Below are 21,091 nucleotides of genomic sequence, written 5' to 3' on the forward strand. Positions count from 1 at the left end.
GATCAGAAAAAAATGACATCACTGTTCATTGGGGCTAATTTTTCCGAAGAGACCACCTTATCTAATTGTATCATAGAAAACAGCATTTTTTAATATCGATACTACATCGATATCCCCCCAGCTCTTTTGTTTTAATTAATTTTAATTCCAGCTCGTGACGAAAATGTCGTATGTGGGTGTCCCGAGACCAACAAGTTGTATATATATCAGGACTAACGGTTTTCCTCCCACAGGGTCAAGGATATAACCCATATGGACAGCCAGGAGGCGGCTATGCCGCTCCCCCCGGAGCATTTCCGCCGCAGAATGCCCAGGTTTCGCCACAGGCGCAGCAATGGTTCGCCATGGTGGATCGCGATCGCTCCGGCAAGATCAATGCATCCGAGCTGCAGGCTGCCCTGGTCAATGGGCGTGGCGACCACTTCTCGGACAATGCCTGCAAGCTGATGATAAGTAAGCACGTCACTTTGAAATTCCCATAGGCGCTCCCCCAGCAGGAACAGTGACGTCAAAGGGCAGGGAATTCTTGTCTTCCGCCTGAGTACATACAAACATGTTTGCCCTGCCGTCGCCCAGTTTCTGGACTGCTCTGACGGACACGTATTTGTTTAGATCACCTTGGGGCGCCGCCAGACACCTTACTATCTCTTTTGTTTACTCTGCGATTTTATTATTTTATCGCTACTTTTGATTCTGCTCCAAACAGGCATGTTCGACAACGACGCCAGTGGCACCATCGATGTTTATGAGTTCGAGAAGCTCTACAACTACATTAACCAGTGGCTGCAGGTCTTCAAGACCTACGATCAGGACGCCTCCGGTCACATCGAGGAGCATGAGCTGACCCAGGGTAAGTTTTAGCTCTTAGTCACTATCTAGACTCCTTTAGCGGTAACTGGTTAAACCGTTTGAAAATTTAAGTTCATACATTAGATTTCTATTTCTCTATTAAGCTTGATTCATCCGGAAACAGTTTCTTTTTTCCCCTGCAGGGCATTATAATTTTTGTCTGAATTTTGTAGTGAAGGAGTCATTTCTTTCTTCATTCTTAATGAGCAACAACTGCCGGGTCGATCTTTTTATATCCGCTAACAAATACACATTTTGCAGAATTTTATAAATCATAATGTTGCAATTACAAAGTTTAATTTATTTTTAATTTGAAATTCAGTATGCTGGTTTGATGTCCTAATAAAAACCAACACTGAAAAGGTTTCGAAATTGAAATTAATAGATTTGAAAGGGTATACAAACTTCGGCGTGCCGAAGTTAGCTTCTTTTCTTGTTTTAAATTGCTGCCGATTTTTTTTATTAACTTTAAAAAGTCACTTAAAAAATCTTTGCTGTACATATGTGCATTTCCACAGAAAGGTCCGACACGGCCAAAAAACTTAAAGTTATATTTTTTAGTTATATATGCAGTTGCACTAAGAAGTGTTCCAATTGATCAAGTTTAACAGAATCTAGCATATTCTAAAACAGACTTCGAAATATTCGAATGAAATATACATAGTCCAACTGGATTTTTTATTATTTTAATGAAAGGGCATAAAAGGGCACGTTTTGTTTTGCTAATAACTTCTAAACTAGAGGCATTATGATTTGAGTTTTGCTTACTAACATCACTTAAAGAATGCAAAGACTCGAAAATAAAAGTGCAATTCATTTCCGGCTTCAGAATCTGCATAAATTTTCAATTTAATTTTTCAACATCAAAAATCCTTAGATTGTATTCCCTCGAAATGTAAGCTAAGAGTTTTTATGATAAGAAAGACTTTTTTTAAGTTTTATAAATAGTTCTTCAAGAAGTATATAAGGTTAAACTTAAAAATATTTACAATAAACGTTTCTTGGTCAAATGTTGGATAAAATAATTGCATTACGACTTTATTGACTTGTATACTACCTATAAAAAATAAAATATCGGCAGCTTTTTTACTGCTTTGCAGACTTTAGGTCTTTAGATACGCATATCTAGTTCATATAGTGAAAATCATGACTCACGGTTATAAACTAAAATGTATAAACAATTCATGAATCACAATGCTAAAAAATTGTGAAAAGTGCCCTCAAATTGAGAAAGTTGTTTATGTCTATTCCGTAAATGTTTTTAATTAAGTAAAATATCTAAACTATATTTATAATAAAATTTTAATATATATATCAAATTTTGAAATAAGATTACATTTTTTTTATAATTTTTGGGGGAAAAAAAATATTGAAAAATGTATAAGTAAGCCAAAAATGCATTAAATTCAATTCGGAATGTTGTTCTGAGTTCGTTTTTAAAAGGTTAATGAAACGAACCGAATTTAATTTAAATATTTACCTATAATTTTATAACAATTTTCAATATAAACAAAACTTACGAAATCTATAACTACTCCAAATAAATTCAATTCGAAAGCGATTTTGTCTTATTTTTTATACAGTTACGTTTATTTTTAATTTAATTCTTTGCCAATATTTTGAAAATTTAAACGAATTATCCCCTTACCAACTAATCTCTAAATATATTTTCACAGCCTTCACGCAAATGGGTTTCCGTTTCACGCCCGAGTTTATCAACTTTCTGGTGAAGAAGAGCGATCCGCAGACCCACAAGGAGGTGTCGGTGGACCAGTTCATAGTGCTCTGCGTGCAGGTGCAGCGATTTACTGAGGCCTTCAGGCAGCGCGATACGCAGCAGAATGGCACCATCACCATTGGCTTCGAGGACTTTCTGACCGTAGCCATTGGCTGCTCCTACTGAAGAACTACTACTACTATATTCGGGCAGTTACTACAAGATGCAAAACAGACAACAGCCGTCGGGGGAACAGAGGAACCAATTTTTGCGATCGCTGCATTTTCTTACAAAATTCTTTTTCGGTGTTTGTTAGCTTTGTAATGTTATGTAATCATCACTCCGCACAGTCACATTGCAATCTCCTGTCCTATCAGAATCAAATTTCAAAAGTATTTGTTAACGCAGTTCGACTCACACTCATAGTACAAAGTCTCTTGCGCCTAAAATAGTAAAAATAAAGTATACACGTGTATTTATAAAAGTTACAGATACAGTGATGTGTTTTGTTTTATTTAAAATCTATGAAAACATTGTAAGATGTATGAAAAGTTCATTATAAAAGCATGTCTTAGGTCTAGCAGCAGTCACACTGCCCTACAGTTCGTAATCGTGTCTTGGGTTTGCAGTTGGGAATTACAATCAAAACCGATCCAGGTCTTGGTCGACTCGAGATGGCGGCACAAAGGCTTACAATTAAAATACAAAACATTGAAAACATTTGAGCATAAAATAAGTGTTTGGTTTTTGGTTTGGGAATCGTATTTGTGGTCTTCCAAATTCTCTTTTTGGTTTGTAGATACATAATTTTTAAGATACAAAAACTCAGTCTTAAAAGTCCATAATCATATGAAGCGAATGTCTTTAGGACGAGGGCTTGGATGTTCCAAATCATAATAATATCCAAAGAATCTCTTTATCAGTCGTAGAGTTCCAGTACAAATGGCATTGTTGGCCAAGTTAAGAGATCGCGTTGGGTTAAATGCAAAAGTTTTTGGGCAAGATGCCATAGAATGTGCGCATTGCAGGCCCTAAGTGAATACTTTTAATTCTGGACAGCAGCATGGTGCGTTTAATCTCTTCTCAATCGATAATATGGCTTAAAAAATAATATTCGAGTGCGGCACATAAGCTCTTAAGTATATTAATTCGTGTAAATAATGGTTTAGTCAATCGTCAATCATAAAATATCATAATAATCAGGGTAGTAGGGAGCGTTTTTCGTTTGAAATATGGGATGTGATCTCTTAGGACTAATTTGATTATTTGCTTTGATTAGATTGGTTTACAATTGCTTAGATGCTACATAAGTTACTACAAAGTAAACATTAAATATTTGGGATGACACATGATGAATGACAAGAAATAATATGCTAGCAAGTTGATATAAATCAAATGACACACAAATCGACACACACTCTCTCCTCCCTTACAAAATCTATAATTAATTGGAAGCTTTACGCGGTCCCCACACATATTATTTGGTATCGAGTTTGGGTGTCTTGCGGCCGCCCTCACTTATTAAAGTCGATGATCAGCTTGCCCTGGGAGTCGTCCGACAGGGAGCCGCCATTCAGCCCGTTTTCGCACTTTACTCCATTTTCGCACTTCATGGAGTACTTGGAGCGCCGCTTGCTGGGCAGCTGGGGCAGATCGGTGTGGTGCTTGCGGACATGGACGCCGAGGTTGCCGCGCTGCTTGGACTTGTAGGGGCAGTAGGGACACTGATGGGACGGCTCCTTGCCACCGCACTCGACGTTCTCGTGGCGGCGCAACGTGGACTTCCAACGATACTTCTTGCCGCAGTGGCGGCACTCGTACACCGGTTCTCCGTCGAGGCCGAGGCCATTGGGGCTGGTGGTGCTGCCATTGCTGCTGCTGCCGCCGTAGTCGCTCAGCGTGAACTCCAGATTGCGGAAGGCCTGGGTCTGGGCGTCCAGTATGGAGCTCGAGGAGCCTCCATGGGTGTTGGCATTGAAGATGCTTATCGTGTGGTTGCCAAACTTGTGGCTGCCCCCACTCTGCTCCATCAGGTGGATGTCATCAAAGGCGTGATAGCGCCCATCGTCTTCGTCCTCCGTGGAGGAACCCGGCTCGTTCTCGCACTCCGAATGGCGGAAGTCACGCTCTTGCTGCTTCCGCAAGAGGTTTTCCAGTATTTTGGTGGGAGTGATTTCGCCCTCCTCCTTGATGTGACGATGGGGAGTCTGCAGGCGGAGGATCTCCTGGGCGCGCAGTTGCTGCTGGAAGCTGTGCAGGCCATTCCGCATCAGGGCCTCCGCAATGACGGCTGCCTGAGGCTTTGCGTTGGGAACGACTGGTGGAGTCGCCACCGAGCTATTGGCCACCAGCACCGAGGTGGGTATGGCCGTCACCACGGGCGTGGTCGCCGCTGTCTTCAGGGAGTAGTTAAGCCGTGGATGAAATGAGGCGGCAGCGCCAGCGGCGGCGCCCACCATATTGGTGGTGTTCTGTGCGCGCATCACTTCATCAGCATTCAAGTTTTTTGAGGCCGTCTCGGAGGCCGAACCGTACACGGCTATGGCGGCAATGGCCGAGGGCTCCAGTATCTCGCCGGAGGTGGGCGACACCTGGCGAACCGGCGGCTGGTGTTGCTCCTGCTTGGGCACCTTGGCGGACTTGGTCTTGTAGAACTCGAAGAGCATGTCGGACACCTCGGATACGGACAGGCGCTTGCGGCGTGATCCTGCCGCCTGGAGGCGCTGTTCGTCCCGCATCTTGCCATTGAGAATGCTGCGCTGGATGGTGCGCTGAATCTCGGCGGCGGCCACCACATCCGGAGCTGTGTTCTCCTTCCTGCTCAAGTCTGTAAACGGAAGCATAGATATGGATTAGTTTTTTGTCGTTTTCTTCACAGTTTTGGTCTTTTGATGAGCTGCTGCAGTGACACAAATGAAAAAGCAAGTTAAGACTCTCGGCTAGCTGGGATTAGGCAGAAAAAAAAGCATCAAATGTTGAATGAAGAAGCATGCATCAAACTAAAGGTAATACTACGACTACAAATGAATAATTAAGTCAAACACAAGTCAGTTTTTTGTTTTCTTATGTTTCTTAGAATTAAACAAACAAAGTTACACGTAGTTATCAGTTTTATTAATTTTGGTAATCACATAATTTTGTTGGCATTAATAAAATAAACTTTTAGAGCAGCGGCAAATGAAAACATTGCATGTTTTTTGTGTTTGGTGAATTTTGTTGTTGCCGATGATGATGATAATGATGGTGTGTTGGTGGTTTTATATGTGGTGATGAGTGAGTTTTTTTGATGAACCGAAACCATTTTAAAATGCAACTCATTACCTGACGAAGCATCTGGAAGAACAGAGAAGAATAGGTTAGCAAGGTGTTGGGATTATTTTAAAGTGCAACACTATTTAATCACTGAAGGTTCCTGGGCAACCTGCAAAATAAACAAGAATTTAAATTAATATTTCTCACTATTTGGTTTAATTTTGTTGGAGTGCAATGTTGTTTGGCTTGATCGCTTTTGCCTAAGCTGTGGGCGGAGAGCTTTTCGCTTTGAAATTTAAATATTTCACTCTTTTCCAAGCTTTATTTCAGCTTTATTAGCACTCCGCCCACGCGAAAGGAAAAGCGTCCGCTCGGCAACACAATCGAAAATGCACTGTCGGCGCTGGCTCTAGCTTACAAATTTTCTATTTTCCCTGAAGCACGAAGCCGAGAGTCCTAAATCCCGAAACGCAGGCGCAGCTGCGTCGCCCGATTTCCCGCATGACTGTATGGGTGAGTATCTGTGTGCTGTGTGTATCTGTTGCACAGCAAGTGCAGTTTTGCCTGCTTTTCGGTTAGGATCCGCTCCGATCCTTGATTTATTTTTGGGTTTTTCTACCTAACTCAACAGTTGTTGTTATTGTTGTCGTTGTTGCTGTCTCTCTTTCTGTTTGTGGAAAACTGCAACTAGGGAAAACTTTCTCCGAGAGGCAGCAACTCTACTCTCACTTGCGAGAGAGTGTGTCTGTGTAGAGAGAACATCTAGAATGATTCTTCAAAGCATTTTGAACAGAAATACTTTTCAGCCAGCAGCTTCCGGTGGTGTGTTCCTTGTTTATTTTTCTTCCAATTTCTACTTCTGATGCATCTGTTCCAAATACATGTTGCTGGATTTTGAAGGTCAGCAGTGGAAAAGTTAAGGGAGGCTTAAGCAGCTATAAATGGATTTAATTAGATTTCCGAGGAATTTCGGCAGAGAGCTGTTTATTACCTAAAAGTATTTCTTATTTTACTATAAATTCTTTGATTCAAGTTTAAGTTTCCAAATGTCATAAACAATTAAACGTAAATTTTATGTTAAATTAGTATGATTTGAGTCACTTATTTAAGGACCTAGGACTACTATAAAATAGTTTTAGCAAAGTTTCCAAAATCATAAATATGTTAATTTAGTATAAAAGTTTAGCTTTAGTTTATTATTGTTTAGAAAGATCTTTGATTCCCAAAAAAACCTACATAAGACAGCAAATCACATCTAAGTATATATATATATATATATATATATATATCTAACCTTTACTTGCTTTACTACTTTCATCAAATAGTTATCTAGGAAATCGATTGCAAGGGAATCTAAGAAATATCTAAGCTTTACTTAAAATTTTCGACTTCTAAATCTAATAATTAATTAAGTAAATGATCTAAAACTTTTAAACAGAGCTTAAAAAGTTATGAAGGGACTCGATTGCAAAGGAAACATCTCAATTCAGCCATCTCCCACTCTCTCTTTTCGAACTTTTTTGTAAACTTTGAAATCAGATTTGGCTCTATTTAATAATAAAAGAATAACTTTACCAAAAATTAAAAATAAATACAAGTTTAAGCTCCCAAAATGTTGAATATATGACGTTGCCATACATATGTATTATTGAACTAAAAACCTAGGGTCACTAAATCCATAAATAATTTTCTGGAAATTTCTGGAATTCCCTAGACGACTGTGCCAACTTAGGTATGTTCCAGAGGCGTCAGCTTCGAATGCGTTTCCTTTCTGGAAATATCTGTAAACACAGCCCAGACGCACATTTACTGTATATTTCATCAAGGTCCTCTGCCGATGATTTTCCAGGAATATACCCACACAAATAGCTTCGAAACCAGCCCTTGAAACTTGTGTGTATCCTGGCTTCCCGAAGGTAAAGCCCAAAAGGAGACACCGATAGGGATAATAGGGCAGGCTAAATAGTGAATTCGAGAAAATCGAGGAAAATCACGTGGGAAGCCCGCCCGACTGCAAAAGCCGCTCGGATACTCGGATACAGATACACACAGCACAGGCTTAGAGATACAAAGCAGGCAGGCAGGCAGGCAGGCGGCAGGCAGACGGACGCGAGTCGAACTTATTTTTAGAAAAACTCAAAATACACCATCAGATATCCTGATTTATGTGTGCGCAAATGTTTTTCAAATGCATTCTTGTGTGTGTGGGCGAGAGAGACAGAGAGGTACTCCGAGGTATCTGAGGGATACAAGTCCCTCTCTCTCTCTTTGTAACTCTCGGTAGGGTACAGTTAGTTTGTGGTTTCCTTTTTGCACTGCCATGCTAAATTCAAGGACAGCCAGTGCTATTGTTGTCCAAAAACCTGTTTGGTTAAAGGATTAGCTGCAATCCTGTATCTCTGCCTGGAAATCTGAATCCAACTGCAATTCTTAGAGGGGGAAAACGATGAAAGGATCTTGTGTACTTGCCTGGTTATAAGCATCCTTTTTTGTCTGAAACACATTTGCCAATTAACAGATTAACTGAAAATATAAAAAGGAAACGAAAACGAAAACCTGTTTAATAAAATAAAAATGTTTTCAACACAACAAAAGATACTGACCTTAAGAATTGTAAATAGTTTACCGAAGAAAACTTTAAATAAATAAGAAACTGAAATAAAATAATAAGAAATACTTTAGTAAATGATGGAGAAGTTTTAAAATAACTAAAGATACCAACCTTGGCACAAATAAAAATATAATAAAAATAAAAAAGTAAAGCCTAAATTATATCAAATGACAATTTCTTGTACAAATCATCACAAAGTACCATTATTTAATATTTATTTATTATTGTTTATTAGCAATAAGTATAAAAAGTCTTAACTTGGACCTTGTTTAATTAATTGGACATATTAAATCCGGATAACCTCTTCTGTTTAATAATCTAATTATACTCAAAGACCAATAAATGCTTGGCAAAGCAAACAATTCTTAACCATTAGGCGAGTTCTATATATCTTGGCCGTTATACCAACTTAACTGTAGGTTAATTAGTATATTATAGAAACAAATATTCTATGTTTTTTGGTCTTCATTTCGAAATTTGGTGGAAATTACTGATATCGATATTTCAGCTGTGTTTCTGTTTGAATTTTGTTTGCATTACACTGAATATTTGATAGGAAATACTTGTTTTTTTGCGAATATCTGTGATATATTCATAAATTTGTCATGATAGATGAAACTCAGACCATTTCTATCTCGAAGCAACTGTGTGCATGGCTTTGGAATCCAGGACGAAGACTTAACTAGATGAGCACCGAGTGCTCCTTGCGCATGTGCTCGTTGAGGGAGGCCTGAGAGCGGTAGGCGCGGGAGCAGAGCGGACATCGGTTGGACTCGTAGGAGGGAGAGCGCTTGCCAAGCGCTTGGCGCTTATGCTTTCTGCCCGGAACCAGGCTGCTGGTGTCTATGTTGCCCATATTCTGCACGAGATGCTGCAGCGATCGCGCCGTCGATATGGAGGCCAGCTGCTGTAGGGCTATCATGGCGTCCGAGCTGGCCATGGCCTTCTTGAGGCTGATGTCGCTTGAGGTATCCAGCGGCTCCTCGTTCTCGCTTTTCTGGTCCACGGCGGTAGGCGCTTCAGTTGGGGCATTTCCGGACTTGCGATCCTGTCTGACCTTCTGCTTAGAACCGCTGGGATAGTCCTGGTTAGGTTCTTGGGTCAGAACGTTGTACTTTGCTTCCAAAGCGCTGGGACCTGCAACGAGAGAACAGGCCAACGGAAATCAAAATAATAATACAAATCATAAAAAATGAACAACAAAAAAAAAAGAATACAAATATATAACTGCCACAGTGCACATTCATACAGTCGCATTCATACATATTTACAAATTTAAAATCAATGAAGAAAATGAATAAAAATAAATGGTAATGTTTTGAGTAAAAAGGTAAGACTTGGATTTCGACAGGACAAGACTTTCTCTTGTTATCCTCTTTTCTCTTTATTTACAAAAATTCAGTATTTATTCGGCTCTTTTTGGCATCAACGAGAACTGGTCTAGTAGTTGGTATAATAATAATAATATTCGGGTAACAGAAACTTAAATGAACTCCTCCTCCTCGGTCTCCACTTTGATCTCAGACGTGTACAAAATGTCCGGATCGAGATCTATGGCTGCTGCTTCGGTGTCCAGGCCATCATCGTCTTCATCGTTGGTCTTGGCATTGGCATTGGCACTGCCCTTGGCCTTGGCCCTGGGCCTTTGCTTGCTGTGTTGCACCGGCTCCAGAAAGAGCTCCGCGTCGTGGAGCTTTTTGTGGCGATTGAGATGGGATCGCCGCTTGAACCACTTGAGGCAGAAGTCGCACTGAAAGCGCTTAAAGTCCTGGCACTCCTCCCGCTGGTGCAGCATCAGCCGGCTCAGGGTGTTGTAGTATCGTCCGCACTGGCACAGCAGTTGGTTCTTGGGGCCGTGGCGCACGAAATCTGCTGGACAGGCGGGGAGAGAAGAAACAGAAACGGAATGCGGTTGGATTTAGGCTAGCTTCCAAAACACAGACACAGTCACAGACACGGGCTCTACGGCTCTAGTAACACACGGATTGCAGGGAGAGGGGGCTAGGGTTTTGGGGTGATCTCGTGGGTGGCGATGAATACAACAAATTCGTTTCAGTTTGACATTTTTATTGGCTGATATATGATTGATTGGACTACTTATTGCTAAGCAAGAGAGAGAGAGTCAAGTGAATTGTATAGACCTTTCTTGGCTGACCCAGTCCTTCGGCTTCGGCTTCTCCAGGCCTGGTTCCACTCCGTTCCACGGGTCCGTCGTCCTAGAGAAAAGAGAATCATGTTAGTGACTTGGTTTTCATCGGGGCTTTCGCAACGGACTCAATAATTACTGGCCTTGGTTTCGATTGAAAACATTTATTTATTTTTCTGTATTCATTTTTAGGGGTTAAAACGTTCTCTAGGGCTTGTATAATGTTCGGAGTTTAAAATACTTAGACTTACGCACTTGACTTGAGCTGATTTGAAATTGGTTTTGAGTCTACGGTTTGAGCAATTCAACTAGAACTTCATATGACGGCTTGGGCTTAGTAAATCTATGATTATTCACTTGAGATCATAACTTTGGCTATATTACAAACAGTATATTGAAATCTCCAGAGCTTCAGAAACAGTTGAGGGGGATAGGAAAGCGGATATATACAGGGGAAATATATAGTAATACAGATCAGACTGGATAAAGGTGACGGGTTTAGGTCGAGAGAGCTCTTAAATCTCCAGAGATTTACGAGTATAAACTATGGTATGGAACATACATCACAACAACAACTGCTAAGAGAGACTACTATCTTAAAGTTAATGTCCCAGGATCAGGGGCTCCCCGGAATCGGCATGCTTCTGGTTCATATGCTTGCGCAAATCCGACTTGTACTTGCACTTGTGCGGACAATGGGGACACTTGAGGTTCGGCTCCACGCCGCACTCGTAGTTCTTGTGCCGCTTCAACGATCCCTTGATCTTGTACGTCTTGCCGCACACATTGCACGCGTACTTGCAATCGTCCAGCGCGTAATCACTGGTGGTCACCTGCTGCTGATGCAGTGTCATTGTGGTGTGCGCCGCGTTGTTGTTGTTGCTGCTGCTGTGCATCGTCGTGGCACTCGACATTCCATTAATATACAGCTTTTCCGGCTGCTCCTCGTCGATGGGTATTTTTTCCACCACATAGCTCTCGTCGTCGAGCAGATGATGATGGTCTTCGTCATCTACGTCGCCATGCGAATGATCATGGCCTTTCATCGCCTCCAGTTCCAGTTCCCGCTCGGCCTCATCAGCATCGGCCAGTAGTAGGCCGGACTCGTGGCTGGACACCACACACGTAGTGGTGCTGTGGGCACTCTGCGGCGCCATGGCAATGCTGGTGGAACCATACTGCATTACGTCGCGCAGCAGCATCTTATCCTCCAGACGGGAGGTGTCTATCTTGATGTACTCCTGCCGCGGTGGATGCTGGATGGTCAAGTGCTGGCGATGCGGCTGCTGCTGATGCTGCTGTTGCTGCTGCTTCACAATCTGAATGGTGGTGGCCTGTGGCTTGTGCAGCAGGCTGGTGGTGTTCGTATTAGTCGTGGCATTCTTGGTGAGCGCTGGTATGGTGTATTGGATGTTGCCCACCGGATTGCCCAGATCGTCGGGCGGCAGCTCCACCACCACAGTGGCGCCCGTCAACAGGCCCGACGATCCATTACTGCCATGGCCACCGTTGCTCAGCGTGGTGGCTGTGGTGGGCACTGCATTGGCGATCGAGTAGGGCACCGTCTCCAGGATTGTCCAGTAGCCATCTGCAAGAAGGCGGGGAAAAGAGAAGACAGAGACTCTGGTCAGTCATCCGCTGGGATGAGTAACTCGTATATGTATATGAAATAATTACTTGTAAGCATTATAAACAAGTGTCTGTAAGCTGCGGGGCCGTCTTGGGGATGTGTGGGGATTTAGAAACTTGGATTTTTGTTTTGCTTTCACGCATATATTTGTATATATATATATGATTCGTATGCTTTATTCTTAATCGCTTCTTGCATTTACAAAGTTATAGAATAGAAAAATGTACACAAATTCTCGCTTCGCTTTTGCTTGCTTCTATATAGAACACCAAGAACACTATGTAATTACATGTAGGTAAATGTAGGTATATCGAATTATTAAATGTATAACTGAGGAATATAAATGTACGTGTATTTGTGTGTGTTTTTGTTTGTTTTTTTCTTTTGTTAAAAACGTGGCAAACTAATGGCGCTTTAAGTCTTTGATTGCTGGCAAGAATATTTGAGTTTTGAGAGAACACCAACCACTAAACAACATATATATAGTATAAATCTGTATCTGTATCTGTACGTATTTGTATAAATTATTAAATTGGTCTTTGACCTTAGACATTAGAGAAAACATAAAGACGGGAAAGGAAGAGTTGTAAAAAACGGAATGCGCTCAGAGAAATTAATGGTATAAAAAAGAGGCTTAGAGTTCGTTAAGTAAATTGGTGCACGGAATGTGTGGGGCGGCCAGCTCTGCCACAACGTTGGTAGAAGGGTTCGGGTTCGGGTTCGGATTCGGGTGCGGGTCGCAGGGTTGTTGGAGGTAGCTACTACTTGGACAAGCAACTATTTATTGTCTGTATATTTTCATTTGGTAAACATTTCACTTTACGCCTCTACGAGCGGCTGCTCTGTCTTTGTGGGTTCTCCCCCGGATTCTGGGGCCTAGCCATCGTCATCGTAGTCCTCGTCATCCTCCTCGTCATCCTCCTTCAGCGCCGGCACCGCTGTAATTGTTAGATCCCGTCCCGCGAATTCGAAGTTTATCTCGCAGAGGGCCGCCGCCACATCGCTGTCCATACCACCGCCATCGGCATCCGCATCTGCATCCGCATCATTGTCATCCAGATCGCCGTCCTCCTCCTCGTTGCTCAGATCATCCTCGTTGCGTATCACATACAGGCTCTCCTCGGCGTCGAGCGACTTCTCGTAGAGCATGCAGTGCTTGCGCTTCGCGTGCCGCAGCACATGATCCTTGCGCCGTGACCGATACTCGCAGGACACGCACTTGTATTTCTTCTGCTTCAGGCAGTACTTCCGCACGTGCTCCTGCAGCTTCTGGTGGGACTTGTAGTAGCGATTGCAGTGCTTGCACTGCATAAACGTATCCCGCGACAGACCCGCGCCACTGGGATTCGCACCGCGTACCGCAGCATGGTTGGAGGACGCGGTGGTGTTCACTTGGGTTATGGTTGTGCTGTTATTGTTGTTATTGTTGAGAAGATACGAATAGAACTCGTCGCCGGCATTGGCACTAGTGCCGGGATTGCCGCTCGTCGAGGAGGTGTCCACGCCCAGGAGGCTGCCCAGGATGGGGTAGATGTCTGCTGGTGGTCAACATATACACGGGTACACGCACACAGCATTGAGGTGACGGTGACGGTGACGGTATCGGTATCGGTGTCGGTGTCGGAACAAAATAAAAGGAGAACAAAACCAAAGGCAAAATTAATAGTGGATCGATAACGGAGAGCACATTTAAAATTAAATTAAGTTAAATCAAAAATAATATAAAGAACTTAGTGTTTTTCTTCTACCCAATAGACGCTGAATGGTGAATGTCGCGCTGGATTGGTGATTGGTGAATCTTGTTGTTGTTGTTGTTGTTGACTTTTTGTGGGTTCTGGAGTTAGCAGTTCGGAACGATGATATTTGGTTTTATGAACGATGATGATGGTGGTGGTGGTGGTTGGATGCGGTGATGAAAATGACGTATGGATGACACAATATCCCCAGGAGAGTTACACATGTACGCACCACATATACAAAAAGCCACTCAAGCATTTATCTAAACAAAAGCTTCGGAATATATACAGGAAGAACGGAAAATAGATAACAGGTAACGAATGTCAGTGTTGGTGTGTGTTGGAATAACTCGTTGGTGTGATTTTCAAAACTACAACAATACAGCAAATTAAATTACATATGTTTATCATATATGTATATATATTTTTTTTAAGTACAATATCATTGATTATCAAGATGCGAGGGCCTCCGCCAAGATGTCCTTCGTCTTTCAGGCTTAAATCCTTCGGAGCCGAGTTTAAATCCGTATCACGTCCATCTAGAATAAGAGAGAAAATGATGTTAGTTCAAGGTTTTTAAGGCTAATTCCACGAGGGCCAGCTGCTTTTTAAGCTGCAAAGGAGAAAGTTTTCAAAATGCATTTAAAAGTTTGGTTTTGTTCATATCTTTTTTTCAATATATATTTAAATTTAGTTTTTATTTGTTGGTTTTCTGGTTTCTGCCTGTGTTTTTACTTATAACAATTAAATCGTTTTACTCGTTTAACATTTAAAATATATAGTTTTACAAATTTTGTTTAAGGCGTTTTCTCGGCTTTATATATTACACAATCATCATTAAATGTACTCTGAATTCGTTCTAACATTTCGTTTTTGTTTCATTGAAATTGGTTTTTAAGTTTTTAAGCACACTTTTCTCATAGTCTAACTGGCATTTTGAATGTCGTCGTTTGTTTCGTTTTGTTATATTTATATTTTCCTTTTCATAAATATATATTTATTTAGATTGATTTCTATTTTAAATTTGTTATTTTCTAAATTGCAGTGCAAAAAGCAATGTGATTCCTCTTTCTTTTTGTATATAAACCTTTAGTTCTTTTGTAAAATTATCGTTTAGCTATGGTACAAAGGTGTTCCAACTCGAATCGAATTTGTATTTTGTCTGCATTTTGTGGACATTTTCTTCTTTAGATTTCCTCGGCGCTTTGCGTTCCATCGTCAACAATTATTTACTATTCGTGAAGCGTGCGTTTTAACAGCAATTAACAATCATTTCTCACTTCCTCATTCTCGTGCTCCTTTGTTTTGTTAACTTAAAGCTACTTGATTTACTTGACATTATTGTGTGTGCTATGTTTTTAATTCCCCATTTTCGTATTATTAGTTTGCTATCCAGAAATAATATTAGAATAAAATGAAAAGAATTACTAAAAACAAACAAAAAGTGTTGCAAACAAAATATCAGAGTTTCCTAAAGCATATTCTTGTATCTATCATGTATGTGTTTATGTTTATGTTTATGTTTTTGTGTGTCGTGTGTTTGAAAAGAAAGCCTTTCTCTTGACCAAAACCCAACCTATTGCCAACCTTGCCCTCGCTCTGGGATCTGGGATCTAGGATCCCCACCCCTCCTCGTTTCATTTCATTTCAATCACAATTAATCACATCGATTCCTTTATATGTATGTTTGTTTTGTTTTCGTATCTAATATATATTTAGATATATATTTTGCTTTACATATAATTTAACATTCACAGCTCCTTGTTTACAACTTTTTTTTAGCGTGTATTTTGTGTTTGTGTGTTTTGGGGTGTGTAATCTTTGATATTGTTGTTATGTAACAGAATTAATTAATAAGGATACACATATTAGTAGAATAGAGTTGTTATCTGGGGTGTTAGTACAATTTCTCGAAAAATATTTCACTTTTTTATGGGTTATACACACACCCTTCCTCCGTCTGCCTTTCTGTATCTTGGGTGTGTTCTAAAGGGTTTATTTGTGTTAGTAGATAGATTGTTTGTTTGTTTGTTTGTTAATCAAATTATATTGAAATTTATCACATGCCTTTCTCTTTACATTTTAACTATAACTCGACTCGAAAGCTCTGCCAACATTTCGGACTCTGTCTTGGATTTTCCAAGTTTTCCTTCTCCCCTTTGTATATTTGGTTCACATTTCGAGTCCATCACATGCGCTGTTGATAAATTATAAAATAGGCTTGGTAATAGATGAATCCATCGCGTTCCTCTCGTTGTAACCACAAAATTAAATGTTTTTGCTTAGAAAAGTAATTAAAATTATTTTGCTTTTTTTATAGATATAAATAAGAACCACAACCTTAGAAAAAAATTAGATTATTGATTACATGTGAAAAACGAACGTTTACAAATGGTGAATTGGATATATTCTAACCGAAATGATAGGCAAAAACAACTCTCTAGAAACTGACTAGCGCAAGAAAGCGATTATTTTTAAAATATATAATGCATAATGTTAATTATTAAAGTATGAATCCAAAGCAGATATATAACCAATCGAATTTGCTTCACCAAAGTTTACAACGAATTAAAATTTTAGCATTTCCTTCCTCACCTAATTCGCGAATACTGACCGATAAGAATTTTGTTTTTTGTGTCTAACACTTTTCCATATTTAATATTCGTAAAAAGCTTTTTTTTTAGTTTTTTTTTTTTTTTGTTTTGTGTCGATTTGTGCCATTGTTGTTGTCTGTAATTTAATTTACTTTTTTTATCACATTTTTTGTGTGTGTGGCACAAAACTTTAAAAACTGACAACAAATTAATGGTATGCGCGCGCCCCTAAGTGTGTTTTAGTTAAGTTTTTGTTATACATTTAAGCTCTTTCTTTTGTTTTTGTATATCAACGATTATCATTGTGTTGTGTAGTGTAGTGTGTGTGTGTAAATAATATTATATTGTAATAACAAAGACTCCTCCTCATCCTCAGGGTTTGCTTCCAAATGGTTCTCTTCCCTTGGTTCTTCCTCAATTTTGACAAAAGTAAATTATTAAATAAGAAAACATATACAATTACGATTACAATTAATTACAATGACGACTATATTCTTTATATCACATACCAATTTATATTTCCTTTCTGACTGTGACTCGATGCGAGTTCCCCCAAAACCCGTTGCTACGTTTACATTGCCAATTCCTACCTCGCCTTGCTCACACATCCTGCCTGCTCTTTTGTTTTCCCTACGAAATAATTAATAACTGTTTTAGTTGCAGTTTTTAGTTTTTAGTTCTTAGTTTTTGTTTCAGTTTCAGTTTGTCTTCCTTAAAACCTTTTGTTTGCTATGTGTGGAGGCGCCGCCCTGAACCCAAAGCCACGATAATTTTGATTTCGTTTTTGGTCAAATTAAAATTCCCGCTATCACATATCGTGGTTCATTGTAATTAAAACATAATTTTAAAAAACGTACATGGAATGAGCACAAGATAAATTAATAAATTGTTGGTTTTGTTTTGTTTCTTTTTGTTTTTAGAAAAAGAGTAGATAGAGATCGTTTTTAACTACTAACTATAATTTGTTATATAATATTATATATATTATGCGTAATGTGGCTTTTGGGGGGTGCGTGTGCCTAAGCAAACTTTCAACATTTCTATTTCCTCTTGACTTTGTTAGCAAAACTATAAAAAAAAAACGAAAAAAAAAAAATGTGAAAAAGGTAAAGAACGACGACTGTGTGTGTGTTGTTTTGGTGCCTTTCCGGGGGTCTCTTCAATGACTTAAGCTCTACGTCCTCCATTTCGGTGTCTGTGGCATCCTTGCCCAGATTCGCTCGTGAATGAGGGAGGCAAAGGACAACGGCGCGCGAGAGTGTGGCCTGCACTAGAAATTACACTATACTTAATGTGAATGTTTTGGGTTTTTTTTGCTGCTGCTGCTTGCTACAATAAAATGCATAAATTTCCCCTATTTTTCCCGCATTTTTGTTTTGTTTTTTGCTTTTATCAAGAAAAAGTTCATTGAGATCATTGAGTTTTCCTAAGAATTTTACACATCATCATCTTCATGCAACATGCGGCGGCGCCGGACCTCTCGCGCGCCCCTCACCCCTTCCCCTAATTATTCTTTTCCTATCTGCCAATTCAAAAACAAAAAACAAGCTACAAAAATAATTCAACTGTTTGTTATCAGGGAAGAATGCAATACAAAAAAAAAATAATATTAATAATGATCTAAGAATTAGAATTGGTTAAGAACTCCCTTCTGTTTTTTATATACATAGTTACGAGTTAGTGTGTAGTTGGTATATATATAATAGATATATATGTAAAAACGACTATATGTTTCAAGATCATTTGGAAAATTACATAAAAAAAAAACAACGCTCTGGACTGGACTGGACTGAACTGAACTGAACTGTGTCTGTGATTGGGGCTTTGGAGACGAAGCCCCTCCCGAAGCCCGCCCTATTTAGATCCCCCGTTTACGATACCAATCCATACGATCCCGGGCAGCAGGCCACTACAGTTGCTTGAGAGCCTGGCGTCATCGGATGATGCCATTGCAGCAGCACGTGTTGTCGTATCATCGATGTTGATGGGTGCGCATGTGCAGCACGAGATTGTGTTTGTGCTTCGACTTCTTGTGACAAATGGGGCACTCGAACTTTGGCTCAACGCCGCACTCGAAGCGCACATGACGATTGAGGCTGTGCGGCCGGGCGTACGTATTGCCGCATCTATCGCAGGCGTAGGCTCCTCCTCCGCCGCCGCCACCGCCACTGCTTCCTCCAGAGCCTCCGGCGCTGCCTGTCCAGTTTCCAGCCGATGATCCTCCTCCAGCTGCCGCTGCTGCTGCCGCCGCCGCCGCTGCAGCTGCCGCTGCTGCCGAGGTGGAAGCTCCTCCGCCGGCGGACGTGGCACTTGTATTGTTGGCCGCCAGTCCGGCAGCTGCTGCCACGGCCACAATCACAGCCGCTGCACTGCTCGACGGATCCTGGCCAGACGCACCGCCGCCGGTCACTAGTCCACCGCTGCTACTGCTATACCGACGCGTCGGCGTGTCCGGCCTCTGCACTTGGCTCGGCCCAGCCGGATAAAGCAGCTGCGGCAGGGCACGGACATGCGGATGGGGGCCGTGATGATGCTGGTGGTGCTGGTGATGGGCGCCTAGGGGCAAGGGGTTGCCCTGGGCGGCGGCAAGCAGAACTTTGGCCAGACCAGTGCGCAGGTCACAGGGCTCCATGCTGTCCTCGTCGTTGCTATCGTTATCATCGTCATTGTCGCCATTGCCGTGCCGCGGCTGGGTCTTTGGCAACAGCAAGTGGCCCGGGCAGTGGGTGGGCGTGGCCCGGTTGCTCTCGAGCTCGTTGTGGTCGGACTCGAGGCCGCTGCCCGGCTCAAACTTGATCACGGGCCTGTCGTCGATGGGACTGTGGTAGGAGGGACTCGTCTTGATGCCCATTAGGCTGTAGCCGCCGGGATGGGGGCCGGGTGACAGGTGGCCAAAGTCTGGCAAGATTGGATGAGAATATGAAAGTAAAGGAGGTAGATTTTAGTGTTCGCTGCATAGAAAGTCGCTTCGATTTGTTCATAGATTTTTTGTCATCTGATCAGGAAATCATAAAAAACCTATTTTACTAACTGGAAGTAAATAAAAGATATTGTAGCTATCACATGGCGACCGTGACGCACTAAGAGAATATATATTTGACATCTTTACCGTATGTGTTTCGAGTTCTTTTGTGTTTGTTTACTTGTTTTTTGTGGTTTTTGTTTTTTTTCTTTTCGGTTTTTGAGTTAAATATGTTGTTGCTTTAGTGAGAGATACATGGTGCTATGGAGTGGAGTGAGATCTGGAGAGGTGTGTGTGGTGTGTGGTGTGTTTTGTGTGTGTAAGTAGGCTGCAAAAGTAAATTTCTTGATTAAATATATTAAATTAAAAACACGATGAGAGTACATCATAAATGTCGAGTAAAACATTTCGAGAGCTAAGCAAAAATAAACATCAACTTTGGTTCTCAGTTACAGGTGATAAATGTCCTTAAAAATAAACGTGTTTTGGGTAAATATATATAAATAGAATGTGTGTAGGGTGTGTGTAGTGAGTGTTGTTGGTTAGTGACATAAAAAACACTTGATAATACTACAAGGGGAGAGGGAGTCGGCGAAGAGGAAGGAAAGGCTGAGTTCTCCTTCCGATTCCCAGGGCCCAAAGAGTTTTGACTTTTTTTTATATATTTTTTGTTTTATGAATACGCATGCAATATTAAAATGTAAACAGGGAAATCATTTTACACAATTGTCACAAAATAAAGAATAATTGTTTTTTTATATAACTCTCTATACAAACTAAGTTTTCTCTGTTTTTGTTTTCATTTTCAAGTTTTAATTTGTAACGTAAGGCTATCGCTATGGAGAAAAGATAGAAGAGATCGATAGGATCGAACTTAGGCTAAACAAAACAAAAAAAAATATATAGAACGAAAGAAGAAACTACAAGTCTAATAGGTTTCATACATAGTTTTGTAAATCATATTGTTACTTCATCTAACAAATATACATATAAATATATAAAGTCTAGGAGGATACAATACATGGTTATGCATAACTATATATTATATAAATAGTATTTATATAGGTAGGTTGTAGTAGTTTTAAGCATGCAAACAACAATAAGAGAGGGGAGGAGGAGGCAACACCATGAGCTGCGTTGTTTTTTGCCTGTCGTTCATCAGTCAAGACCAACATCATCATCATCATCATCATCTTCACATCATCACATCCATTATCATCATCACCATCCACCTGAAATATAGATCTGATTAGTATAGATTCTAAGCAAGGCTTTGCCTACAACTGTACGTGGAGGAGGAGGAAAAGAGGAGGAGTAGGAAAAGGAGGCGGATGCGGATGGATGGATGGATTTCCTGTGTGAAATGTGGGGAATGATTGAATTTGCATTTAAATAAGTACAACTTGGTTTTTGTTATTTTCTTTTTGACATTTGCTTTTAATTGTATTTCGAATTTTCATTTTTTAGGGTTTTGTGTGTTTGGTTTCTCTGTTTTTTTTAGGTTTCCTTTCTCTTTCAATACATTTTAATAGCCGGCAAATAGTTACGATGTTCAGTTGGGGGAGAAATACATAGTTTAATCATAACCAATTAA

The 21,091-nt window shown here is 40.6% G+C and overlaps 2 protein-coding genes across 8 annotated transcripts in view; one reads left to right on the top strand and one right to left on the bottom strand.

The window, feature by feature from the left end:
* The first annotated feature begins 34 nt into the window (after positions 1-34).
* On the top strand, positions 35-3,054 carry Pef (penta-EF-hand domain containing protein peflin). The gene is made up of 4 exons (XM_017166518.3): positions 35-172; positions 234-453; positions 707-850; positions 2,526-3,054. The coding sequence occupies exons 1-4, from the start codon at positions 164-166 to the stop codon at positions 2,750-2,752; spliced, it is 600 nt and encodes a 199-aa protein (XP_017022007.1). The 5' UTR covers positions 35-163; the 3' UTR covers positions 2,753-3,054.
* A 57-nt stretch (positions 3,055-3,111) lies between these two features.
* lola (longitudinals lacking) overlaps positions 3,112-21,091 on the bottom strand; it is a 65,804-nt gene continuing 47,824 nt past the window's right edge. The window contains exon 6 of one of the 7 annotated variants that reach the window (XM_017166501.3): positions 3,112-5,393. In XM_017166501.3, coding sequence (XP_017021990.1) covers positions 4,081-5,393 — 1,313 coding nt within the window. In that variant the 3' untranslated portion in view covers positions 3,112-4,080. Of the gene's footprint in view, positions 5,394-8,627; positions 9,567-9,897; positions 10,299-10,723; positions 12,164-12,381; positions 13,744-14,606; positions 19,434-21,091 lie in introns of those variants that run through there. The other 6 variants (XM_070284019.1, XM_017166512.3, XM_041775699.2 and 3 more) reach the window with 6 other exon arrangements.

This window comes from Drosophila kikkawai, chromosome 2L (genome assembly GCF_030179895.1).
Source record: "Drosophila kikkawai strain 14028-0561.14 chromosome 2L, DkikHiC1v2, whole genome shotgun sequence".
Lineage (NCBI taxonomy): Eukaryota > Metazoa > Arthropoda > Insecta > Diptera > Drosophilidae > Drosophila > Drosophila kikkawai.

Coding starts and splice junctions, on each gene's coding strand:
- Pef (XM_017166518.3), top strand. Junction 454..706: donor TGCCTGCAAGCTGATGATAA/GTAAGCACGTCA, acceptor TGCTCCAAACAG/GCATGTTCGACAACGACGCC. Junction 851..2,525: donor GGAGCATGAGCTGACCCAGG/GTAAGTTTTAGC, acceptor ATATTTTCACAG/CCTTCACGCAAATGGGTTTC.